Below are 27549 nucleotides of genomic sequence, written 5' to 3' on the forward strand. Positions count from 1 at the left end.
CCGAGAAGGACAGCATCTAAAGACGGTGAGTGAAACACTGTTAACCTATAACACATATACACACATTACAGTTTGCCTCGATTATGATTACCATGTCTGTGCATGATGTTTGCCGAGGGATGTTTTTTATGAGACAGACTCATACGCCTGTTGTTTTGGGTATAGATCATGTGATGTCCAGTTTTTTTTTATATAGACACAAAGGAAATGTAAAGATGTGTATGTGAGCGCAGGTGTTGTGCTGGAATGCTGCTTTTGAGTGTATATATACGCATATAGGAGTGAGATTGCATCTACAATATGCAATCCTATAAACACTTGCATATATACACACATTTACGGTAGGACTAAAAACATTTGTGTAATAGGTTTGTATGTTTTTGTGCATACTCTGTATGTGTTGCTTGAGTGAGCATGTGTGTTTTTTTGCGAGCGTGTGTCTTTATTTGTGATTCTGCTCTTAATAATTCATCCCGTGGCCTCTGCGCCTTTGTTTCTAACGTTTCTTCGCTCTGCTGTTGACTTCGATGGCCTTCTTTTGTGCATGTGTGCATGAGAAAAGGGACCAGAAGGACTGGCTCAGGGGTGAATATCAAAAGTGCATTTCTATTTACTTATGTGTTGCAAGATACAGTAACAACATACATGTTGTCACACACATGCATAGTTGACCTTGTGCATTCACAGGAAGTTAGTACGGCGTGGGGTGAGAATGTGTGAAATATGTGCTGAACTGGACGTGGAGAAATGGTGCTAAAGTGAGAGACTATTACATCACGTGTGTGTGTGTGTGTGTGTGCGGGCTGCATGCTTGGGAGTCAAATGACACATCGCTCAACTAATTATCCTCTCCACACACACACACTTGCATATTATCACACTCTCAAACTTGCATGTTCTAGGAAACGTAATGCGCGGAAAATGTTCACGTGTTGAGCAACTCCAAAAGGTGTTTGCAGAGACTCACTTGCACACACACATTCACACATGCAATATAACCTCTAAATATCTGCACATTTTTCCACTGTGCCGTTTCGGATGACAGCCTGGTGAATTGGTGTTGCGTTGCGTTGCGCAAATATGCACACACAGACACACACGCTGTGATGGATGTGGCAGGTGACAAGGCCGAAGTGTCACAAAAAGGGAGGCTAAAACAGCAGCGGCCATTTTACAGCAAACCGGCCTGGCGTAAACAGAAGCAACTTGTAACCTTGTGCTCAATGATCTGAGACACACACATTCACAGCATTGCGTTACACAACTGGTATTATATAATGGTACGTCGTTATAATAAAAATATTCTCGTCTCTGTCATGTGCTGTAAGTGTTTCAGTGTCGTATTACTGTACTGCAATTAACTAAATCGTGTCTGCAGTGTCAGTTCTACTACAGTTTGTACCCTGGAGAGCTGTATTACAGTAAGCACCGCTGTATTGCAGGTGGCTTTGTACCAGGAGGAAAGTTCTGTTTCTCAGATGTTGCTCTTTCATAGCTCAGGGGACTTACAGGATATTTCAGTTATGTTTGATTGAAGTATCAAGTTTGTCTTGGATATTTCTCTTGAAATTCTATAGGAGAAATACAAATAAAAACAAATAAGACAATTGTTGACATACTACATACCCCTTTGACCGAAAATAGGTACTTGAAGTACACCCTGATATTTTAATCTAATATTTCCATAATTTAACAGCATATTTGCATATTTATTATTCTCTGGTATTGTTTACATGACAAAAAGTAAAACAAATAAAATATGTAATCTTTTTTAATACGTTTTAATACTTTTTTATGATGTAATTAATTACTAGTTTTTCATCAGCACATAAATTTGTGGACTTTGCCGACAGAATTTGATGAGAAATATTTGAGCTTGGCTTTTCAGAGTTTGGTATCTTAAACAAATCGGAGAACAGCTGAAGACGTTGTTGAGAAATCTTCTGAATCTTTAGAGGAAACAGTTGTGAGAATACAGGGGTCTTTTTCGCAGTGGAAAAATATGAGAATCAGGAGATGTAAGCATACGTGTCTCCATTTAATCTCATTTGGAAAAAAATTATTCATATTAAATATGAACAGTATTATTAAATAATAAAGTATTTAAATAAAATAAAAAATCATTTTAAATATTCAAGAGCTCACACTTGTGATTTTTCATTCTTGTAGAATGTAACTGCATTTTCCATCACTTTACTGGAACATGTTGAATAGTCTAATCAATGGTACAATAGAATTTTGAACAGAAATGAGGAACAAAGTTGCAAAGTTTGTGTTGAAAGTTAATTGCTAATTTGTTCTTTCCTAAGATGTTTTCTATTGAGCCTAGACTAGAATACATACAGAAGGGATCAAACTTGACAGAAAGTGAGCTGATTTGAAAAAATAAGCCATGATATGACAGTGACACTGTTGTTACCAATATGTCAAGATTTATTTGAGTTTCACCGCAGCTACTAAAAACACACACCATGCAGCTCACACACTCAGTAAGCCATCTATGCTGAGACAGGCAGAAAACAAGCGCTCACCTTCAAAGTCATATTAAGTACAGAAAAAAACTGACTATCCTTCAAACTCTCTCTGCAGTCTCGTCACTGGCCCCATATCGCTGCCTGTGGAGGCTGGCATCAGGGCCAGCTGATGTCACAGCAGATCTGAGGCAGCTGTAGTCATAGAAGCGCAGAAATGCAGCTCAGCACTGCACCTACAGTGGGTCGCAGGAGGAGAGGAAATCCGGACAGCCAAGGTGAGCCCAACACACACACACACACCTTCACTCTTCTGAAGGGGATGGGCTTAAGGACCGATTACTTTCATACAGTTTTACATGCTTTTTGTGACTATCAATGATCTAAATCAATTATTTACATACCACCAGAGTGCAGACTGATGCGTTTCAAGAAATGATCAGTTTCACTAATATGTTTGTGGAAAGAAAGGTGGTGTGTGTTGACGTATGTGTCCATATGGGTGTGTATAGAGTGCAGCAAACATCACCAGCTGCCCCAGCAACAGATGGATTAGGATGGCTTTAGTTAATGTGTGTCTGATTAAAGATCTGCATGAAGCAACGCAGAGGCAACACAAACACACACACACACACAGCTCTGCTGCATTGTCACATATACTTACAGCTGTATAGTGAAAATATTTATGCTGGTTTAGTGTCAGACTTAAAATCTGTATTGTAAGTCAATACTTAGTCCATACAGCTTTTGTTTTTCTGGGGAACACAAAGCTTTTTGAAAGAATATCCTAGCCATTCCTTTCAGTTTAATGAAAGTGAATGAAAACTGGTGTTGTCAAGCTCCAAAATGACAAAACACCATAAAATGATCTTAAAAGACTTGCACACTCTTCAAGGACTTCTGAAGCCATAAGCTAGCTTTGTGTGAGGAAAAGCCTGTTTGCTGATTATTCACTGATAATCTTGACATCCACACTAGATCTGTTAAGGAATCTTTCTTTTGAGTCTGATAGTTTCAATTAATACGTTGATCCAGTTCATAAAATGCATCTGAATGATTCAATGAGTCAAATGACTATAGATTGTAGAATATAGAGTATGTAAGTTGTACGAATTTCTTTTATGGTGCATTTTGTAACTTAAAAGCTGCAGTCCCCATTCATTTTCAATGAAGCCATCAGCACTCTCTTAAAATTTCCAAATTTCTTTAGGAATTTGTTTGATTTATTCTGGGAACTGGAGTCCTCCTGTTAAAATGAGCCAATCCTAAAAGCTAAGAAAAGAGGGACACTTCATAAAATTGTAGTGAAGGCACAGAATAGATGTTCATCCTATTTTAAACTAGGTCCAGTCGCTGGGAGATTTCTGTCCTCGACACTGACATACAGTCTTCTTTGTGGTTTTCTACAGGATTGTTCTGAACACATAGGGCTCATGACAGTGAAAGAACATTGTTTCAATAACAGCAGTCATATGCCTATCCTGATGTGCTGACACACATTTCTCCTCAGCCAAACAGAAGGGATGAGAGAAAAAAGGGAACTTGTGCTGGAAAGATGGGATATACTGAAGATTGAAAGTTGACTGGCCAAAACAGCAATTCTAGAATCATTCACAACTACATAGTTGAGAAGGATGGATTAATTATTGAGATTACACAGAATTGTGTGAGTGTGTATGAGAGAGAGAGTGTGTGTTTGTGATGATTGTATGTGTCTCTGATTACAGAGGGATCAGGGTGTTGAGGCTGGTCAGGATCAGATATCTGAGTGCTGTAACTGCATCTGTCTGCACTCAAACTGCCAAACACTCTCTCACACACACACGCACACACACACATTCAGCAACGAGACAACTGTGAACTCAACATTTAAAACCGTCATACCCATTGATAGCATGTGATTGTCTCTCACACACACAGAGAAACATTGCTCCCTACCCTTTTCCACAGTTGCATAAAAGAGAGAGGTGACGAACAGTTGGCAAATGTTTGTTTTGTCATGGCAGAGCAGAGGACGTTCTCTGTTTAACTCTGAGGCACATTATATTCCCATCATACATGTTCATTTAGAATGGAAAAGCAACTGCCATAGGAGAACTTTTTAGGTTCCACAAATAACTTTTGACTCTCTAGTTCAGTGGATCTCCATTGGTTTTGCTTCACAAATGGTGAGCCAGCAAAGTATCAGAATTGTTTAAGGTATAAAAGTAAACAAAAATGTCTTTAAAATCACACAGTGAAATTTCTTAATATTACCATAAGAGTGCTCATAGGCCCAAAAATATGCAAAACATATACAGTGGGTACGGAAAGTATTCAGACCCCCTTAAATTTTTCACTCTTTGTTATATTGCAGCCATTTGCTAAAATCATTTAAGTAAAATTCTACTCCCTATTTATTTCACTAGCCTATGCACCGTTTTCCCTGCTACCTTTAATCCTATCAGAACAGAACTCCATGATTCCATCCAAAATGCTTGTCCAGCGCAGGGTCGGAACAGACCTGTAACCAAATTTTAGGTGCCACCCACCAACTTAGAACCACTGCAGTTGCTTCATAGAAACCTGTTTACTGATACATTAAAGAACCCAGAAACCAATACTGATCTCAAGAATTTATGTTACATCAGCCAACAAGGAACCATTTAGCCAACTCGAGGATCTCATTCAGGAAACGACAAAGAAATAGCTGAATTGTAGTCATTTACTCACCAATGCACGTTCAGTGTAGCTCTTAAATCTCATTTGCACTCAGTTCTCATTTGCACTCACATTCAATTGAAATATTGAATGTTTTGTGCATTTCTTTATTGATTTTCAGTAAATAGAAAGTTAAATTTTGGTCTTTTCTTTGCAAAGCACGCGTGTGGTTTTGGAAGACTTTGAATACAGCACACAAGTAATAGACTTATTTTTTTGGTACTTTTTTTTTTCTTCCATTTTTGACAGCTCCAGCCTCCAATATGATAAAAAGCATTTTCGACTTTCTGCAGTATATCTTCTTATGTGTACTAGGGAGGAAAGAAAGTCATACAGTTTTAAAGAGACATGAAGGCGAGTAAATAATTACACGATTTTCATTTTTGGCAAAATAACCCATTAAGAGTGCTCTATACACAAATCTAATTTTAATGAATTAAAATTAAAGTGAGTTTAAAAAAACAGCCTGAAGGTGCTGCAACAGATAGCTGCTGTCTTGTCTAGAGGTCTGTTTGTATCACATAAGCTCCGGTTTAAAATAGTGTGGTAGGAGCAGCAGCTACAGGTTCAGTTCTGTCGAGCACTGGTCCCCTTCATTAAATACGGTACATGTGATTCACAGTGGCACTAAATCAACACCTGTCACATCTTTCACATCAATCAAAGCAGCTTTCAGGAGTTAATGGTTTATGTCAGTTCTTTCCGACGATATACACTTTTGTTTTTTCTTCTTTTCCACAGGTCTGCTAGGTGTGCTGAGTGTGTGTGCTACGTTACTGCAGTTATGCACTGGCTGTCCTTCAGAGTGTGTGTGTAACTCACTGGAAGCTAACTGCAGTGGGCGGAGTCTAGTATTTGTGCCCGCTCTCACTTCTCTCCCGGAGGGCACACATACCCTCCTTCTGGCCAATAACCGCCTCTCCTCCCTTCCCGTCTCTGCCTTCGCCAACCTAAGCACCCTGGAGACACTCGACCTGTCCAATAACTATTTGGACAACCTGCCTTCCAGACTGTTCCGTGAGCTGAGTAACCTGAGTGATTTGAGTTTGCGTAACAACAGCCTGACGGTTTTGGATCGCGAGTTATTTCGCGGCCTGACCCTGCTGCGGAGACTGGATCTGTCTCTGAACGGCTTGGCCGCTGTGCCGCTGGGCCTGCTGGATGAGCTGCAAGGGCTGACTTGGCTCTCCTTGGCTGGGAACAGACTTCATGCTCTGGAGAGAGCCACATTTGAGCCTCTCGTCAACCTTCAGCACCTGGAGCTGGGCATGAACCCCTGGGAGTGTGACTGCAACCTGAGAGACTTCAAACACTGGATGGAGTGGCTAATATATCGAGGTGAGGACTGCATGCTGTTTTGGTTCTCTGCAAGTGTACAAACACGTCCTTTAAGCAATAAGCCACAAGAGGCTGTGTGTTACTGGGATTTTACCTTAAAGGGATAGTTCACCCAAAAATGGACGTTCTGTCATTAATTACTCACCCTCATGTCGTTCCAAACCCGTAAGACCTTCGTTCATCTTCCGAACACAAATTAAGATATTTTTGATGAAATCCAAGAGCTTTCTGACCCTGCATAGACAGCAACACAACTGACACGTTCAAGGCCCAGAAAGGTAGTAAGATAAATATCGTCAAAATAGTCCATGTGACATCAATGGATCAAGCGCAATATTATGAAGCTACGAGAATACTTTTTGTGCGCAAAGAAAACAAAAATAACGACTTATTCAACAATTTCTTCTCTTCCGTGTCAGTCAACCATGGACTATTTAAAAATGTCCTTACAACCTTTCTGGGCCTTGAACATGTCAGTTGCGTTGCTGTCTATGCAGGGTCAAAAAGCTCTCGGATTTTATCAAAAAATATAATTTGGGTTTCCGAAGATGACTGAAGGTCTTAGGAGTTAAGAACAACATGTGAGTAATTACAGAATTTTCATTTTTGGGTGAACTATCCCTTTAAGTGCGATGTGTTCTTTGGCACAGCCCAAAGTGGACTGCCTAAAACACCCCTAAAATCACTGTCTTCAGTGACATATTGTGCCTATAAAGTACAGTGCTCAATAAATAATTAAAACTATGAATATTTAAAATTTGAATAAACTACTCTTCCATCAAGTAATATAGTTCATTGGCATTTTACAAGGGCTTTGAACGTGGCTCAACCAATGAGAATTTAGAGAATTATCAGTTTTAAAAAAGCTTTATTAAGCCTTTTAACAGATGCCACTGTAAGCTAATGGTAAGTGCATATACACCAAACATATTGTAGGATATGTACCCACTCTCTCCCTAATAATTCCCTGTCTATCTTTTGTCTACCACTGGCAAATAAAATGTGGCAAAACCCCAAAAATCATTGTGAAGCAGAGCTTAGAAGCCTCTGCTTCTTATTATCGATACCTCTCGCTTTCTATTTTTCTATCTGTCTCAATCCTTCTACTCTGAGTCAGAGAAACTCATTTCATTCTATTTCAGAGCAGCTTTGAGAGGGAGGGGGATTTGAAACAGACATGAGAGTCTGAGTCACAAAGCTTTTAGCGTATGTGAGAAAGAGACTCCAGTCATGGTGGGCTCCGATTCTCTTGCTCTGTTCCAAAACCTAGTGAGCTGCCTACAGAGGCAGCATTTTGAGGCATCATAGATTCTCTCTTGACATGAAGGTAGGTATCTTACTTATGCTGCCTTCTGTTTTGACCAAATTCTAAGGCATGTTTATTTTCATGGAGATACCACAATGCAACAAATAAGAAAATCCAAGATAGATACATTAAAATCAAGTGTGAGTCGTCTATCCTGTGCAAAACATAAAAAATAAAATAAAATAATTGTGTGGCATGCGGAGTTGCTGCCTATGTAGAGCATTCCAAATCAGTCTCATGAGGTTCCATGACAGTTATGCTGCCTTTGAAGGCTGCTGCCTATGTAGGCAGTGGGCAGCATGGCTGCTCACTAGGTTTGGGAACAGAGCTTCTGTATGCATGTCAGGCTTATTAATTATACACCAGCTACCACTCTTCCTCTCATACAAACACACGCACGCAAATTGAAGAGGGCTGCTGACCCTACTAGCTGTGCGGTGCTATTTTGGAGGGCTTGAAGCAGCCATTTAAATTCATTAGAGGTGACTATTGTTTACCTTAGAGAGCTAAAATTTTAATTTATCTTTCTCTATTGCTTTGTCATAGGCGGTTATGTCGATGCCGTTGAGTGTACACTTCCGAAGGACTTAAGGGGTCGTGACATCAGGGGTGTTCCTGTGGAGATGTTCAACTACTGTCTGCAATTGGAAGATGAGAATGGGGGCGGGGCTGGGAGCACAAAGAGTGGATCTCCACCTTGTTTTCGAGGGACAGCCGCTCCGTCATCTGATGGTGCAGTGGTGCGTACGCAGGCGGAGCTACCAGACTGTGTGAAGCAGCGTTATCGGCCGGTCAGTGTTCGCAGGGCGATCGGTACAGTAGTGATCGCTGGTGTGGTCTGTGGAATCGTGTGTATTATGATGGTGGCTGCCGCAGCGTATGGTTGCATTTATGCCTCTCTAATGGCAAAATACCAACGAGAGCTAAAGAAGAGGCAGCCGTTGATGGGTGACGCAGAGGCAGAAGCCAACCCGGAGGAGAAACATATCTCATCAGTTGCATAGGGGAATGGGGGAGAGGGGTCAGAGTTCAGAGGTCAGCCACAAATCTAAAGAACCCTTTACTGGTTGAGCTGCTCATTTGATGATCATTTAGCTGACCAGCGGAGGATTCATCATCCCTGTTTCCTGTCTCTCTGTCCTTCCTGAGACCCTCTCTAACTCTCAGACTTACACTTTACTTAATCTATAAACTTTGGCCTATGACCTTTGACCTATTTGCCCCAGGACAAGAGGGACCACTCAGCACTTTAGAACTCCCCCACCCTCCTCCAGTGTTGAGAGGATCTCAGCAGAGGAGGTGTGGCTGCAACTGTTCACAGTTCTGAACCCTAATGTTTCTAGAGGATCGTGTGATGTCATTAGCATTAGCCTCTGTAGCAGCCTAATCATCAACCCAAACCTCCAAATCATAACTCTAATCCCAACCCCAATCCTAGACCTTTAACTCGAATCCCAACCTCTCAAAACTAATCCAAGCCCTCAACTCTAATCCTATCCCTTCAATACTAACCCCAACCCTTACCATAACCATCACCTCTAACACAGTCTACACCGGGTCGCACATGCAAGTGGCACAACACATCAAAAGCCAATAACACTCATTATAATCAATGCTGTCTACAATAGATACATTCTGATGCATTGCACCGTAAACTGATGCCCCAATTTCTGACATACTACATGGCTTGTCCAACTTCCGACAAAATGACAAATTGATTTGGAATGTTGACTTTAAAGTGTCCCATGTAGACAGCCTCACTCTCATGTCAACCGATGTGCTCGGTGTAGAAATGGTGTAATCATAAACTTCCAACTCCACTACCAAGCCTAACCTTAAATATCCAGCTCTACTCCCAAACTTTAACCCTAAATGTACAACACAAATCCCGATCTTACCACAAACCTTCTCCATCCCTAATCTAAACCCCCAACCCTAACGATCCGACAGTAACCCATACCCTTACCATAAACCTCCATCATGAATACTAACCCTCTCAACTCTAACCCTAAGCCTCTGAACCTACAAGCCTGTACCTCCAACATGAATCCCCACCCTTACCAAAAGCCTCCATCACTAATCTGAACCCACAAACCTGTACCTCCAACATGAATCCCTACCCCTTACCATGAGCCTCCATCATGAATCCTAACCCCCAACTCTACCCCTAAACCTTCAACACTATTCTGAACCACCAAATCCTAACCCTGTAACACTGTTACCATAAACATCCATGACTAATCATAACCTAAAATTCTAACCCTAAGCCTCCAACACTTCTACATGAATCCCTACCCTTGCCAAAAGCCTCCGTCACTAATCTGAACCCACAACCATAAACCGCCAATGGTAATCTCTGCCCTTAGCATGAATCTCCATCACTAATATGAACCCCACAACTCTAAACCTCCATCACCATTCCAAACATCCAACACTTACCCTAAACCTTCAGCTCTACTCCCAACCCAAACATTAAACCCCCAATACTAACTCTCACCTCCAACCTTAATTGTAACCCTTAACCCTACCCCAGTGTGAACTTAACATCATAACCCCCACATATCATATTTGAAATATCCCCACCTTATTTATCAGCTATAATATATTCTATACAATGTGACGTGACCCCAGTTTTATGTTTTTAAGTGTGAGGTTTGTCCTTTGTATTGTGTGATAATTTGTGTTGATAACATTTTTTTGTTCGTTTACTGTTTGCTATTTCTCCATGTTCATCTCTAGAGGTCAGACGTGTTTTTGTAAGACTAGAAGAATCCAGCCCTGGTGTCTATCGTGAAGTGTCTTGAAGTATCGTGAAGTGCTAATGTAGAGCAGGCTGAGGACTCTGTGATGTTAGTGGAGGGTGGCAGATTGTGGCTATTGGAACTGTTAATTACACCTTGGTGGCTAAAGAAGCACAGTGGCCCTACAGGATAGCTGCCCTCTAAACAAATCCAGAAAGACAATAGCTGAGGAGGAAATAAACCTTACCTTTATTAAGATAGACTTTTCTGTGCAATATAAATCAATGTCTTTGTTGATCTGTTGTTTAATTCTGGACTAGGATGTCATATCTGATTTAGTCTGATCTTTTCTCTTGGGCTGGCGATGGAAGAGAATCGATTGCGCCTGTGTGATCAATTTTCTGCTTGTGGACCAATTTGCATAATCCGCTTTTCCTTGAGGGCAGAAGTTGTTTAGACTAAATAATTCAGATAAATTTGACTTGGGCTTTCAGAAGCCCACAGATATTCTCAATATAAGCTTTTCTGCAGCAATCAACCTCAGCGACTGGATGAAAAAAGGAAAAGGGAAAGAAAGGCTGTCAAAAACTAGCTGCACATTGGTAACATGAACCAACATACTCATTTCCTCAGTATTACTGAAATTTTAGAGTCCGAATATAATGTTGCTAATAAAGTCAAGAGTAACGTCATCATTGGGTGTCTTGCACAATGCTGCCATCTATAGGAAGGATGTGCAGTAGGCACAAGGGTGTGGAGCAAATATCACACCACCTCGTCAGGATTTAGGAGATGCTCTTCCGCTGTAACTATAGCAACAGTCTTTCCCACACTCTATTCATTACCAATGCAAATTACTGGTAAGTTTGCTAGCAAAAAGTTGTAAATCAAAGTACAACTAATTTGTGTGCTAATACCCACACCAGCAGTTAAGCGTCCAGGACTTTGTCTCTGTGTTCAGTGATATTTGCAGCCATAAGCTGAGTATATATAAGTACAGATATACATTTATTCAAAAGTATGTTGAATATATGTATATATATTTTAATCTGTGTCTTACAAATTATTTATGAACAATAACTTGATTGCAAAAATTGAGTATACTTTTCCCTGCGTTTCCTGTGCAAACTCCTTTTGTAGAGGAACTCTTAAAAATTCTCTGTCAGAGAATTCAGAGAAAACTCATGAATTATTAATGAGAGGAGTTTCGTCTAATGGTTGCGGTCTCTCCTGCCATTACTGTTCATTTAGCTCTTATTTTATACAGCATGTGTCAAAGGCCTGTACTCTGCACGGGGCGACAAAACACATACCCTGTATCCTCTGTTATGAAAAGAAAAGAAAAAAAAAAGACAAAAGCACCTTTGCCACTGGTGGACTAATACTTTCCTGTCAAATTGCACTTATTGCGAATATTCTCAAAGGTGAGCACATGCTTGTTTATTGACGATGTCAGCAATGCGCTTAATCTGAATATAAGCCGACAGAGCAGTCGTGATGTCAGTAATGTCAGTGAATATGAAGGGCGGTTTATGAATGAGCAATGACTCAGCTGGGGTGTGTTTACTCTGTCCTGGCCTTACATATAAGAGCAGGGACACCAAACAAACTTCACTACGCACCCTTGCTAAATAAAGGCTTTGTAAATCCCAGTTGATGGATGAAAGTAAAGGATTTGCCCATTTGACTGAGCTGAAAGCATCTTCAAGATCGTTATGAAGGTCTGGTTTAATATCTTATAGCTTATTGATGTGACCCTTTCTTCACTTGACCTTTTTTCTAAGACTGATATGAGATCCCTCTTTATATTTTCGCTTGATAAAAATCAGTTTGAAATATGATTTGTGAGCTGTGATATAATTCTGTGTTAAAAATGAATAAAGAATGTATTTCCGTAATTGTTGAAGTGTAAGATTCAGCAAGCACTCACACACAGTTTGCTCAAAGTAAAATAATCAAATATGCGTATGTTTTAGTTTTTACACAAAACGGAGAAAGATCAGGATTCAAAATCTGGATCAAAAATGGATAAACCAATGGGTCAAGCATTGGCTGATTAGCATAGTCTAGTTAGCCCCTGCTAGTAGATAATAAAACACCATTATGGAGGTATAATGCATTTTTGACTGGCATTTGACATTGGCATTTTTTTAACACTTAAAAGCATGAAATAGTCCAACTGCAGTGACTTCCTGATTTTTTTTTTTCCTGATCTTTTGCTTATATAGTGCATTAATACAAGTAATCAGTTTTGAGTGTCTTTATAGCCCCTTTCACACAGTAATACCAGTAAATTGCCGTAAAATTACTGGAACAACTTTACCGGTAAATAAAAAAATGCGCTTTTCACACAGACAATGGCGTTCAGTGTTTTTACCGGTAAAGCACCATTCACACATTGGTTTCAAATTACCAGTTCTGTGACATCATTAACCAGAAATGACCCAAACGGCTGCGCTTCCCGGTGTTGTGTTTGTAAACATGGAATGGTATACGCCAGTTGTTCACAACCCTGGTCCCGGACTGGTGTGTCAGAGAAAGGAGACATGCAAAATGTGCAGTGTTGGGGTGCCTCCAGGACCAGGGTTGGGAACCACTGGTATACGCGGTCAGTGTTTTTGTTGATGTTTTCATTTTTGTGTCAAATGTTCACATTCATGCTGCACTTTTGGTCCAAAGACATCGAATTAGACGACTTCAAACCGAACTACACAGCACGGAGTAAAAGCGTCATCTGCGTCAGAATATTCTGCGTTTACACACAGCATCATTCCGGCAATTTACTGGTAATGTTACAACTTCTCATACCTCATACAACTTCTCATTCTCATAACTGGTATTTTTGAAAAGGTCTGTTCACACATGGTCTCTAAATGGTAATTTAACGGTAAATTACCAGTAAAGCCTGTATGTGTGAAAGGGGCTTATGAGTACAGAAGAAATAGCACAAGCAAAGGTCATGTTGGGGAAAGGAGATGTTCATGAGGACATGAACTCCATAAATGGTTGCACATCCATACATGGGCACATGTGCGAACACACACTTAAAATGGACAAAGATAATAGCATCTCAATGGGCCGTTTTTCATCAGCACAGACTAATATAGAAGAAAAAAAAGATTAAAAGATAAGAATAACCAGGGAAAATCGTACCTCCAGCAACTGCTGTCTTTTTGTTCACAGAGACTGTAACAGACGTGACAGCAATCACAAACCTGCCATCCACTGCAGGGAAAGAAAAAAAAATACTGAGCATGATATTCTAAACAGGGTATAAAATTGTCTGTATGATGTGGATTGCCGGGTGCAGGCTACCTTGTGTGCTGTCCTCTATAGGGACATAGTACAAAAATCGTCCAGATGGATTCTCTGCCGCACGACGATACCAAACAGGGAAATGGTCCAGAGTAAAAATATTCTCCTTATCCGATGGAGATAAGAATTTTCTGAGGGAAGAAAGAGATTCATATCAGAGTGTGTGTACGTATGATGATATATATATACAGTATTGTATATACTAGTATAGTATTTAGATGGAACTACTTGGTCAATGCTTTATTTACAGTACATTGATTATGTATATTAATATAGTTTAATATACATGTTCTGTTTTACTGCCTGTTCCTCTTTATATTTCCAGTGTTGGGTGTATTTTAGATTGCATACTGATGAAAGTTATATGAAGTGCTGTGGGAGTGGGTGGCCTTAAGAAAACCTATGACAATGCAGATGCTGTCTATGCGGTTGAGTCGTGACGCAGACAGCAGGAGCTCTGATTAAAGGTACTCACTTCGCCACACGTTTCTCTGCGCCGACATATCTGATCATTCTCATGAGGCCAGAGCGTGTGCCCAGGAACGCCGTCTCCACACCCCCATCAATACTGCACACGACGGAGGCGAGTAGAAGAATGAGAAAGGTCACGGCCGAGCATGTATTTGACTAATGAAACTTGTCTGTGACGCTGTGTGCGTGGGTGGGAAGTTTTACCCGGAGGCATTGAGCATCAGTGCGGTCCAGTAGGCTTCCATAGGAGCTGTGACCACTGCGTCAAACAGAGTCTGCTGCAGAAGTCTTTCATCACCTGAAGAACAGACAGAACAGAACTCAACTGTGGATATCATCAATTATCATTCAGATCAAACTGTGTTTAATTACAGAACAAAATGGTTATGATGTATACAGAGAATAAAAGGTACAAAGATATGAGATGTTCTACATGTGCAACTAATTGTTTAACTCTGTTCTACTGTTTGAACAGAGTATTTATATTGTGTTTGCTGCTTACACAGTTCATGCAAAAATGAAATTTCTATCATCATTTACTCACCCTTAAGTTATTCCAAACCTGTATGAATTTCTTATGTTGAGCACAAAAATAAAAAAACATTTGCTGGTAGCCATTGACTTCCACAGTATGGTAAAAAAAAAAATACTATAAAAGTCAATGTCTACTGTCAACTGTTTGGCTACCAAATATCTTCTTTTGTGTTCAACAGAAGAAAGAAAATCATACATGTTTGGAACAACTTGAGGGTGATTTAAAGGGGTCATATGATGCGATTAAAATTTTTCCTTTCTCTTTGAAGTGTTACAAGCTCTTGGTGCATAAAGAAGATCTGTAAAGTTGCAAAGACTAAAGTCTCAAATCCAAAGAGATATTCTTTATAAAAGTTAAGAGTCAGCCACGCCCCCCTATGATGACAGAATTGTAATTTTGAATTTTATCACCTTTTTTGATGAAATGCTTTTGTTTTTGCTTATTTGTAATTGAACATGATTATAAATAAATGTAATGATACAAGTAAAAACTGAAATGCCAGGTAAAAACTTATAGTCTATTGTCCAAAAGACAGAGACAGAGCTCACATTCCAGGTTTGGTTCTTTTCCAGTTAGGTACTGAACCACAGCCTGAAACTGTGTCAGTTTGCGGTGATGTGGATCGATGTCAGTCTCACAGTATGTCCTGAAATATCAAAAACCATCAGATTAGGGTATATTACGGCATTTCAGATGTTAGAAACAGCCTAACATGGTTTTTAGCCTTCGATAACATCTACCATTCATTAGCAATAGTGACATCAGAAGCAGTCAGGTCATGTAGGCCTGTAGACAGAAAAAACAACAACAACAACACAGCTGAGAGGAATTGAGGCAGGCAAATGATCTGTATTTTGCAGGTACTAATCTGAACATCTTTACCTTCTTCAACTGAAACATTTCCGATGAAAACATTCTTCCCATAACCTTTGGTAAGTACAATTCCAAGACTGATAACAAAGGTGCACAATATAAGTCCAGAAGTCTCGCACTTAGCAAAGATTTAAATATGTTTTTATCACTGGTCACCTGAATGGAGTTTCATTAATGGTAGTGTAAAAATATTCATTTTTCAGGAAAACAACTCTTTTCTGAGAAGGGAACACATCAGCATGTAAGTATGACAGTCACAGCTAGGTTATTACGAGAGAAAAATGAATGAATTCAATTAAGGTTAACATATAAGAAGCGAATTAAAGGCCAAAATCAACTCACTCCTTTCTCTACTGTTGTTCTGACATCCAGAGAGATTGTCCCACTTTTCCCTTTTACCATCGCTGTTCTCAACTAGAGGATCAAAACACACAAACACCTTGAAGCAATTGATCTAAAAATGGCATGATGAGAGTTTATTTATATGTATGTATGTACTGTATGTGTGTGTTGTTCCACTTACTGCATCTTCTGTATCTTCCCACTCCACCTCTGACAGATCCACACTGTTATAGTTCGGCTTTGGCTTCAGCTTCTTACCATCTTTATACTACCACAACGTATAGAAAATATCAACTTCAATGTGATACAAACTAATAACAAGGTAATCAGCTCTTATGTGCAATATGTGTAGATTAAGGTGCAAGATCACTAAAGGGAATATTGTGGAGCTCACCAGAGGTCGAAGGTCAGGATGAGAGAGTATATAGCCATTATTAGTGCTTAAGAATGCATAGCCATGAACTCCCAGCTAAAATGGCAAAGATAAGTCAAAACAGCAAATCATTCAGTAAAATCACATTTATTTTTCCGCCTGCAGTCTAAACAATCAGCAATTGTCACTCTGTATGCAATAACCTCCATGGATACAGCCTGCCTTATCAATGAAAAGATGTGTTTAGTGTTAGTGTAAACAGAGGACTGAAGACATTATGAAGGCACCTTGTATCGAGGAGCCAATCTCATGAGCTCTTTCAAAGGGACATCCGTGCCAACCACACCAAGGAGGATCCCATGAGACAACTACAGACAAGAAAGAGCAAATTTAGAATTATGAACAATAAAAATCTCCAAATTTTAATTTGACCACCACAATCTCAAAAACTTGAAATATATTTTTGAGTTTATTTTAAAAGAAACTATTCAATTGAACTGTTTTTAAAGTTTTAAATTTGTAAATAGTTAAACACGGAAAATATCTAAATATTAATAACACTTGTCAAGGACATATGTGACCCTGGACCACAAAACCAGTCATAGCACGGGTATATTTGTAGTAATAGCCAACAATACATTGCATGGGTCAAAATTATCGATTTTTCTTTTATGATTTATTCTTTTAAAAATCATTAGGATATTAAGTAAAGTAAAGATCGTGCCATGAAGATATTTAGTAAATGTCCTATCCTAAATATATCAAACCTTCATTTTTGATAAGTAATATGCATTGCTAAGGACTTCATTTGGACAACTTTAAAGGCGATTTTCTCAATATTTAGATTTTTTTTGCACCCTCAGATTCCAGATTTTCAAATAGACGTATCTCGGCCAAATATTGTACTAACAAGCCATACAGTACATCAATGGAAAACATATTTATTCAGCTTTCAGATGGTATATACATCTTAGTTTGACACTTATGACTGGTTTTGTGGTCCAAGGTCACATATCAGCTAATGATTAGTTCTGGCTGGTTATATAAGCGCGTTCCCGAGGCCCGAGCTTTTTTCGTCAGTCGCGAGAAAGCTGTTACTGAAGTAACGCCGCGTTAGCGTGTTGTTATTTACAAGCCTTTACATCACACTTTTTAGGTACAAAAGTCAGCTTATACTTTAATATTGTAGCGGTATATATTAGGCAAACATTTTAAGAGTGTTGTGTATTGTATATTTAATATTTTCGTTGGATTATATGAGAGTTTACGTTTTATAAGGGATGATTTAAAACGGATGTGACGAGCTTCCAGTATAGTGTACACTGTACATTATCCAAGATCCCAATCACGAACTCCCAATGTAGTTTAACTGGAAGAACGCCACATTAACATGTAAAAATTCAAGCTGCGAGCATTTTAATTCATCCCGGTGATTCGCATCGCTAAAAAGAGTCGTTCAGTTCCCTTTCTGCAATTTACAGCGGTACGCCAGGAAGTGACTGTTTTTCAGTGTTATGAGTGATTTTTTGAATCATTCAGTTAGCCGTTTCATTCAAAATAACGAGTCATAAAATAACATTTTATCATGACAACTATAATGTCCTTATGTAATTTTAATTATGTATTTCATTTTTGCACATTACTAATTCTTCTGCCCTCCTTGTTGAATGAGACTGAATTACATGATAAACTATGAAAGAGATTGTGTGTGTGTGTGTGTGTGCAGCCACACTTTTCTCTAATAGTATATTAGGCAGGTCAGGAGAGCTGAAGATTTTAAGTTTGTTTTTTTGGCAACTCACTGTTTCTTCTTTCTTGCTGAACACAGGCATGGCCACAGAGGTCATCAACAGCAAACTCTCAGCCTGTGTGTTAAAAAGCTGAAAGACAAGAGAGAGAGAGAGAGAGGAAGAGAGAGACGACATAGACTGAATTAATGGTAAATCCCAGCCTGGCCTGTGAAGTGGACAGCAAGCTGAACAAGACCACAGAACACATCCATTAAGAGCAGGTGCTTCTCTGGTAGGTGGAATCAGTTTCTTATTGTTCTACCAAATGGCAAAATACAGTAACTACACCAACACTGAAACTGAGAAAATGGCTTCAGAGTTTCTTAATGAATTAATATAAATTTTCTGAGTGTGTGGAGCCAAACAGTGGAGCCAAACCCATCTGTCACAAGACAGATCATAGTCTAAGAGACCTGATTTTCAAGTAGTGTAGTTACTGTTTCTTGCCTTTGTAGGGCAGTGTAGTCATCTTCAAAATTTACACCCACAGAATTTCAAAGAAACATCTCCAGATTTCCACAGAATTCAAATCTTCAAAAAAGTCAAAATCTTACGAATTCAAATTTGCCCTCTCAGCTCCCATGTAACACATTTAAATCCCATAATCAATGAAAATATGTGTAGCACTTTTGTGAAAATAATTTAGTCTAAAACCTGCATATCACATTAAATGTAAGACGTGTTAATCACCTAGAATACACTGTTTTTAGCAAAAAATAAAGAAATAAATTCATTAAAAAATGCATTCCTAAAGGATTCACTAAACAGCATGTTACATCTAGACCTGTAAATGGAATTTGTGAGAATTCCTTTAGTTTTTGACTGAAAATCTACCAGACATTCGATTAAATTAAAACCCTCACAGGCATCAGAACTTCTAATTACGACTAAATTGTATCTAACAAGGAACTTTTAGGAACTAAATGACAAGAAAACGTGAACTACTGCATTAAGGCATACAGGATCATTTTTGATCTACAGCGCAGAACGAAAGAGTTTACCTCTGCTGTATTGGGTAGCTGGAATGGGATGACAGACATAATGAAGTAACAGACATAATGAGATCACTCTCAGGAAAGAAATCACAACATGAGAGGTTCAAAATTAATGAAGGCAAAAAATGATCAATATGCAGTTTTGGGACAGTATGAAACATCACCTTTTGTGTACAGTACTAACATGTTCAAAAGGAAAGATTGAAGGAGAAAAGGTAAGCAGCTCACCACACTGTCCATGTAAGCCTCTGTCCAAATGATGTCATGATCATGGTTGATGACCATTGGCCTGCTCAGCACATGAAGATATTCCATCACATTCTCCTGTACATTCGCCAGAGTAGAGATATGAGTGTAGTAACCTAATTACAAGCACACAAAAACAGCAGTAATGAGAAAATGTGATTGATTGATTTATCTGTTACCAGCAGAGGGCATAGCTGTCACAAAATGTAATTATAATTCTGTTAGAACAGATTGTGGAAAGGGAAATATCAAGATTTAGTTACATTGTCATTTCCAGGCTTGAAGAAGGCAGGGAAATTAATAAATTCTAAAAAGTCATGGACATTTCTATTGTCAATATAATTTTGCACAGGTCTGTCAAAACGCCTTTAGTAATCAGCGTTGTTATTGTTAACTAAAACTAAATTTAAAAAAGAAAGGTAATTGAAATAAAGTAAAATATATATTAAACTTTAATAAAAACAATTAAACTTTTAATAAACTGAACTTAAAAATTAGAAATGTTGCCTTGGAAACAGAAATGAGGTACTAAAAATTTGGGAAAATAAATTAACACTATATAGAAATATAGTGACCTATACCCACCCCCACCCACCAAAAAAAGAAAAAAGAAAAGAAAATGACAAAAGCAAATAAGAAAACTTATTTATATATATTTTTTAAATTTTTGTTGAAAAATTATTATCCTGTAACAAACATCCCTAAAAATTCATGGAAAATGAAACTATGGTGCTCAGAAAAGGCTGTGTGGGAAATCAGCTGTGTAGGAAACACTGGAAATAAAGTCATGCATTACAAATACTGTACAAAGTGTGCACAATTTCTGTACAAATAAAAGACCTCACTAGCTCAGGTAGTCTCCCACAATGCTCAGCTTTAATTAAGGTAGATCTCACCTTTATTGTTGCAAGCAATCCATTTGACATTGTCAGCAAATGTTAACTCTCGTCCAATCAGATATGTGAACACGCGCACCTGTTTGAGAGCGTATTGTGTTATCATTGTGTTATATGCACACAGGTAAAGCGAGTATCCATAGTGTGTGTTTGTGTGCGTTTGGTACCTTGCGTTCTGGCCAGTTGAACTCTTCAAACACCTGCTGGAAATCTTCCATGGCTCCATCAGTGATCAACATGATTGCCTGGTTACATAAACTCCCCCTGCCTTCTGCTGCTGCCTACACACACAAACAAACTTTTGATATATCAACATTTCCATATGGATATACGTACATTCCTTCCCTCAAACACTAACACACCTCGTTGAGAATCTTGAAGGACTCTTTTATGGCTTTCTTCACCTTTCCTTCACCTTTCACTTGCAACTCCTCCACCAAAAGTTTGAAGTGCTAGAAATAAATAGGATGCCGAAAATATAAAAATCTCATATGGCAGCTGAATTCACTGCTCTGTGCAAGTGAAGAAAATGTTACCTCACGGTTATCCAGGTCGGCCTGTACTAGTGTGCCTTTAAAACGGCTCTACATACCGGACGTAATCACTGTACTAGAAAGACAGAAAATATTAGGTGTTATTTAAGATAATAACCCAGATTTACATAGAGGAACTTGCCACTTGATCTGATCATGTCTGGTTAGGACACAGTGTAGAGGATTTCTGTTCTTACCGCAATGACGTTGACAAAGTCATTTTCGCCAAGTGTGTCTAGAATGGTGTTGATGGTGTGTTTAGCAATGGTGAGCCTCAAACCCTTCATACTACCGCTAATGTCCACAGCGATGATAATATCTTTGGGGGATGTGGCTGCCTGGATGTACCTGAAAAGGAGAAATAAAATTATGGAATTTTTTTTTTCAAATGCTTACAAGATCAGATCAGTTTAGTTAACTGCAACCATTAAAAATTGTTTAATTTTAGTGAAATAAAGCTGAATTAAAAGATAAATATTAGATGAAAAACCTAAGCTGGCAATAAAGAAAATGAAAATAAAAAAATAAAAAAATAAATGAAAGCTAAATAGAGGTATTTAAATAAAATAACAAAATTGCCAAAACTAAAATAAAAACTCTAAACATAAAAATAAAAGCTAATTCAAAATATGAATGAATGCTAAAATAGTATATAAATAATACTAGCTCACATGGCCATTGACAAACACTCGAGACATTTCACAGTAATAATTCCTCAACTTGATCTGATCATGTCTGGTTAGGACACAGTGTAGAGGATTTCTGTTCTTACCGCAATGACGTTGACAAAGTCATTTTCGCCAAGTGTGTCTAGAATGGTGTTGATGGTGTGTTTAGCAATGGTGAGCCTCAAACCCTTCATACTACCGCTAATGTCCACAGCGATGATAATATCTTTGGGGGATGTGGCTGCCTGGATGTACCTGAAAAGGAGAAATAAAATTATGGAATTTTTTTTTTCTAATGCTTACAAGATCAGATCAGTTTTGTTAACTGCAACCATTAAAAATTGTTTAATTTTAGTGAAATAAAGCTGAATTAAAAGATAAATGTTAGATGAAAAACCTAAGCTGGCAATAAAGAAAATGAAAATAAATAAATAAAAAAATAAATGAAAGCTAAATAGAGGTATTTAAATAAAATAACAAAATTACCAAAACTAAAATAAAAACTCTAAACATAAAAATAAAAGCTAATTCAAAATATGAATGAATGCTAAAATAGTATATAAATAATACTAGCTCACATGGCCATTGACAAACACTCGAGACCTTTCACAGTAATAATTCCTCAACCGGATAACAGCGTGTGAAATCTCATCTACGTAATGTTCTGAGAGAAGGAAGTAATGAGATCACAATAAGAAGGTGACAGAGAGACTGAAACAGCAGTAGCCTGGTATACACATTTTTAATTAGCTTACTTGTGTTTATGTAACTTAATGTAACAGAACTACTCAAATTTCATAAGCGCACCACAGTCATCACTCTAGCTGTTCAGATATAGGAACGTAACACAAGACAAAAGGTTTGTACTCCGCGTTCGTTACTGCTAAAGAGATTGCATGCATTAGCTGTAATAACATTAGTCCTGGCAGAAGGTGTTTGAGGAAACTGGGCAGATGTAACTGTTAGTCATGGAAAGGAATCCAGATTAAAATCTTTCACTGAGATCAGTCCTACTGCTCCTTGACCCTGGACTGCAGCCAAGTCACTAATCTTGATGTCTCCTTGAGTTCTCGATAGTTAATAGAGGTGAAAGACTTCTATCACAATCAGTAATCCAACGTTTGTCGCTGTTTTGAACTTATACTACCATGACCGTCACATTTTTTAAATGCTGTGTCAGATTAATTATTATTTTAATTAATATTTAATAATAATAATATATATGTATATCAATTTTTAATATTTTTTTGGATAGAAAGATTCTAAGACTCACCAGTTGCGATTCCTGGCATCAAAAGTGACAACTCCATTTTCATCAGGTGTCCACTTGATACCTTAAAGAGTGTATAAATGAATATGATTACAGTCTCCTCTCCATGAGAGAGGGAAGGATTTCTGTGTTCATATGTGTGTAAGATCTGGAAAGCCTGAGTTTATTGGTTTTGTTACTGTGTCAATAGTGTGATGACATGATAATAAATGAGAGAGGCAGAGAGAAGAGCCTGAGTCACTGTCACCATTAATCACACCAGTAATTCTATGTCAATTAGACTCTCTGTCCTGTGTCTGAATGAGCAGAAATGCATGTTCAAACACTGTCATTTTTGTCTTATATGTTAATAAGAATAATCACTGTGCTTTCATGCCGTAATTTGCAATGGTGCATTTAAAGGAGCGAGGCTGTTGTGTGATGATTACCAGGGTAAAGTCTGAAAAATCCTGTTGAACTGCCGAAGTACTGCCAGGTTAGAGTCGGGTCTTTCTCAAAGTTACTGGTAAATATGTCATTCAGCGCTTCTGACATAAACACCCCGTTCAGAATATCAGGATCTGAGAGACAGAGAAAGATTTGCTTGATCTTTTTCTAATTAGGGATGAAAATGCAGTTTCATTTCTGCGTCTCACCTTTGTTATAGACATTGGTGGGCACTTGTATGACGCTTTGCTGGGTACTGACAGGCAGTTTGTTGAAGTGTTCATTCTCCTCCAGAGGAAATTCTCCCCCCAGAGCCACATAGCTCCCATCCTCATCCAATGTGTTAATCATCATGGAATTGCAGTAGTCAAACTGCAGAAGAACAAGCACATTTGAGTATAGATTGAGAGATGAATAGAAGATTGAGGGGGTGGAAGAATGGATAGAGAGCTCACCTCTAATGTTGCATTATATTCATGATAAAAATCTGCATCCTCTACTGTCTCTGCCATTCTCTATATAAAACACACACAAAAAAAGAATTCCATAACAAATAATTATTTTGATAGTAAGAATTTTATCATTTTATTACTAGAGCATCATGACAAAATACTGATATCTCTGACCTTGACTGATTTCATCTTTCTGCCCAGCATGTTCTCCATTTCTTCAGCAAATTCCTTCACCATCTTTAAACCATCCACTTCCCGCATCTTGACTATGGGCTCCACATCTTTATATTTCTACACACAGACACATATACTGTACATTTAATTAAATAAAAGGACAACATGCCATAGTCTTTTTAGTTTTTAATATAAAGCTAATTATAATTATTATAGACTAGAGGGTTAGCCTATAATAATTACTCCTAAAAAAAACAGACAAAAATTGGCAGATTTAAATAATAATAATATACATTTTATTTGATAAAGCACCTTTCTACGAACTCAAGGTCACTTTACAACAGGCAATAACAAAAAAGAAAAAAAGCATGAATCTGTAACTACTGAGGAACTGTGATAAGCATCACAGCAATTCACAAAAATTCAATTTGTGTAATTCTAAATGAAGGACAAAAGCTTTATATGCGCTGTTGAAGTCAGTATTCAGAAAATAACAAACAGCAAATCACTCTGATAGCCGCAAAGGCAAAGGCAGAGTTCTAGATCATTGTTCAGTATCAAAGGCCAATGACAGCAGAATCTCAATCTGTGTCCAAAGCAATGAGTCCTGCTCTTTGCCCGTAGGCCAGGAGGAAACAGGAGGTCAGACAGGGATAATCCACCTCCACACAACACTGTAAGAGTACCAGGCTTTATTCTGAGCTTAGATTAGAGACACAAAAACAAAAGGGGGGAAAAAGAGAGAAAAAGAATAGAGGGAGGAGATGCAGAAGTCTGGGAAGGTTAATCCTCTTTCTGCCTCACTGTTCAGGCACATCCTGCTATTGTGCTGCACTAATAAAGGCCCTTAAGGTAAAGCACGGCCACATATTCAGGTCAGATATAAACTGGTCGTTATATGACTCTCTGGTAGGCAGATGGGCTGCTTGTAGGCTGTGGTTAACCGTATAAAGTAATGTTAATTAGAATGTTGTGAAATTCAAACAGATTCCAGATAACTGGACACAGCTGCATCTGACATTTACCAGCAGTTAGACACATTGCTAACGTAGTGATTTACGGATAAAGCTGCAGATTATCAGACAATATCAGAAATATCCCTGATTGCTTTGTTGTTTGGATTGAAATGAGGGGGTAAAGTCAGATTTTCAATAGACTCCACACAACACTGTAAGAGTACCAGGCTTTATTCTGAGCTTAGATTAGAGACACAAAAACAAAAGGGGGGAAAAAGAGAGAAAAAGAATAGAGGGAGGAGATGCAGAAGTCTGGGAAGGTTAATCCTCTTTCTGCCTCACTGTTCAGGCACATCCTGCTATTGTGCTGCACTAATAAAGGCCCTTAAGGTAAAGCACGGCCACATATTCAGGTCAGATATAAACTGGTCGTTATATGACTCTCTGGTAGGCAGATGGGCTGCTTGTAGGCTGTGGTTAACCGTATAAAGTAATGTTAATTAGAATGTTGTGAAATTCAAACAGATTCCAGATAACTGGACACAGCTGCATCTGACATTTACCAGCAGTTAGACACATTGCTAACGTAGTGATTTACGGATAAAGCTGCAGATTATCAGACAATATCAGAAATATCCCTGATTGCTTTGTTGTTTGGATTGAAATGAGGGGGTAAAGTCAGATTTTCAATAGACAAACCTTCTGTAAGAGTTGAGCGCCTGAGTATCTGTTTGACAAGGCCAAAAGCTGTTTTCCAAAGGCATCAGCCCACTGTTGAACCCTGTTCAGAACACAAACAAAAAGCATTAGCATTACATCTTCCTTACATTTTATTTAAGCAATATCATAGCCCGGTAGACAACAGAATGTGAGCATGAGATTACTTTTAAGATAGATCTATAAACAAGAAGTTAATATCAAATAACTGATATTTCAGGAAATGAAATGTCTGGGGGAGAGACATTTTCATTCTAGAGAAAATTTGATTGGACAAAAAAATCTGTACTATAGCATGCGTCATCAATATAGGGTCAGTAAGATTTATTTATTTATTGGAAATGAGAGATTAATATACTTTTCAGCTGAGATGCATTAAACGGTGACTGCAAAGACATTTATAATGTTACAAAAGATTTCTATTTCAAATAGATGCTGTTCTTTTGAACTTAATATTCATCAGAGAATCCTGGAAAAATGTGGTTTTCACAAAAAAAAAAAAAACATTTGAAAAGCTGTATTCTACATTGATATTAAATGTTTCCTGAGCACTAAATCATATTAGAATGATTTCTGAAGGGATCATGTGACACTGAAGACTATAGTAATGGCTGCTGAAAATTCAGCTTTGTATCACAGGAATAAATGAAATTTTAAAATATATTAAATTAGTCTTATTTAAACAATATTTAAACAGTTATTTTAATTGTAATAATATTTCACTGTTACAATTTTACCAGATTTTGATGATAAAAAAAATGCAGCCTTGATGAGCAAAACAAACGTCTTTCAAAAACAATAAATTGGAACTAGATGTTAGCAGATATGGACTAAAAACACAATTAAAAATAAATAAACAAATAAATTCCACAGGGTCAGTAATGCCAGGGAGATTCTTGACATCAGCAGCAGTATGCAGTTTCTTTTAAGATCAGTGGTGGCTCTCAAAGTGGAGGATTTCAGGCTGCCGTCATTAATTAATGATGAGGGAAACCGTTGTTAACGAAAACACAGGGTCACAGTTTTCTGACCGCTAAAGATTTTAAGCTTATTAAAGCTTGTGTTGGTGTTTTCCGTAGTTTGACTTTCAGGAACTACATTAGCTCTCAGAGAGACCAAAAAGTCTGTTCAAACAGGCTGTGTGTGTGGATTTTGAGTGAATGTTGCCAGAGGTTAAGCTTTGGCTTACAGTCTTTTGGCTTTATACAAGGGGTGACAGGAGGTGTGCAGGTCATGACCTGCAAGCATTAAGATGAGATTTGGAGAAATACTGCAGTTCTGCACAAGGAATCAAAGGAGTGCTTTTAGTAGTTCATCTATAAATGTCTGAGGGTAGAGTGCAAGTGTGAAATATTTATGTTGAACTTAGCAATAAAGGTCTCTCTTACATCGTGCAGATTTTGTATTCATGTGGTTGCTGGCATGTTGAGACAGCTAAGCTCATGCAGAGATGAACTGAACTCACGTTTCAGGTGATATCCTCATCTGAGCTTGTGTTTGGATGTCCAACTTGAAAACAGCACCCAGAGCAGTGTGATGCTCCTCATCCTACCCATCAACCCCTGCCACGTGCATAAAACAGCAGCGTGTACGATCTCCAGCTCCTGAAAACAGACCTTGTGCGGTAATCCCAGTCTGGTCTTGATATCAAACTGAGCCCAAAAGACACTCCGGAAGCTTCAAAAGTGTGTTTTTGGGTGACACCGAAAACCTCCCAGAATGTTCTTCTGAAATAATGACATCTGGCTCTCTTCTCCCCATTCCTGATCATCCCCACTTGATGCTTGCATCTCATCCTTTCATCATTCTCTTCATCATGCTCTTTCTTCCTCAGAGTTTATATGAACCCTCTAAGAGTCCGATGATGTCTTGATGCGGACTGACTGGCCAGCTGGCAACTTTTGCAGTTCCACCTGTCTTTCGGATTCTCTCACCCTCATCTTATGTTCAACGCAGCTGGG

The 27549-nt window shown here is 38.4% G+C and overlaps 2 protein-coding genes across 5 annotated transcripts in view; one reads left to right on the top strand and one right to left on the bottom strand.

The window, feature by feature from the left end:
• Nucleotides 1-13125, top strand: part of LOC107738823 (leucine-rich repeat and transmembrane domain-containing protein 2-like) — a 15426-nt gene extending 2301 nt beyond the window's left edge. For 2 of the 4 annotated variants that reach the window (XM_016550694.1, XM_016550695.1), the window contains exons 2-4: nt 2590-2749; nt 5913-6509; nt 8362-9768. In XM_016550694.1, coding sequence (XP_016406180.1) covers nt 2689-2749; nt 5913-6509; nt 8362-8819 — 1116 coding nt within the window. In that variant the 5' untranslated portion in view covers nt 2590-2688 and the 3' untranslated portion in view covers nt 8820-9768. Of the gene's footprint in view, nt 26-2589; nt 2750-5912; nt 6510-8361; nt 9769-10554 lie in introns of those variants that run through there. The other 2 variants (XR_001639931.1, XM_016550693.1) reach the window with 2 other exon arrangements.
• The window catches only part of LOC107738821 (voltage-dependent calcium channel subunit alpha-2/delta-4-like), a 42318-nt gene extending 14769 nt beyond the window's left edge, over nt 1-27549 (bottom strand). Inside the window, 28 exon segments of the mRNA XM_016550689.1 lie at nt 13710-13781; nt 13872-14002; nt 14347-14439; nt 14547-14640; nt 15426-15523; nt 15618-15663; nt 15760-15827; nt 15907-15968; nt 16093-16164; nt 16274-16360; nt 16487-16561; nt 16753-16833; nt 18268-18345; nt 19257-19274; nt 19479-19612; nt 20393-20471; nt 20560-20673; nt 20755-20844; nt 20929-20971; nt 20973-21001; nt 21698-21848; nt 22867-22927; nt 23292-23423; nt 23499-23661; nt 23745-23804; nt 23916-24032; nt 25571-25652; nt 27054-27549. Of these exon segments, the coding sequence (XP_016406175.1) occupies nt 13710-13781; nt 13872-14002; nt 14347-14439; nt 14547-14640; nt 15426-15523; nt 15618-15663; nt 15760-15827; nt 15907-15968; nt 16093-16164; nt 16274-16360; nt 16487-16561; nt 16753-16833; nt 18268-18345; nt 19257-19274; nt 19479-19612; nt 20393-20471; nt 20560-20673; nt 20755-20844; nt 20929-20971; nt 20973-21001; nt 21698-21848; nt 22867-22927; nt 23292-23423; nt 23499-23661; nt 23745-23804; nt 23916-24032; nt 25571-25652; nt 27054-27073 (2350 nt within the window). The 5' untranslated portion in view covers nt 27074-27549.

Source organism: Sinocyclocheilus rhinocerous, unplaced genomic scaffold, assembly GCF_001515625.1.
Source record: "Sinocyclocheilus rhinocerous isolate Xijiao unplaced genomic scaffold, SAMN03320098_v1.1 scaffold3117, whole genome shotgun sequence".
Lineage (NCBI taxonomy): Eukaryota > Metazoa > Chordata > Actinopteri > Cypriniformes > Cyprinidae > Sinocyclocheilus > Sinocyclocheilus rhinocerous.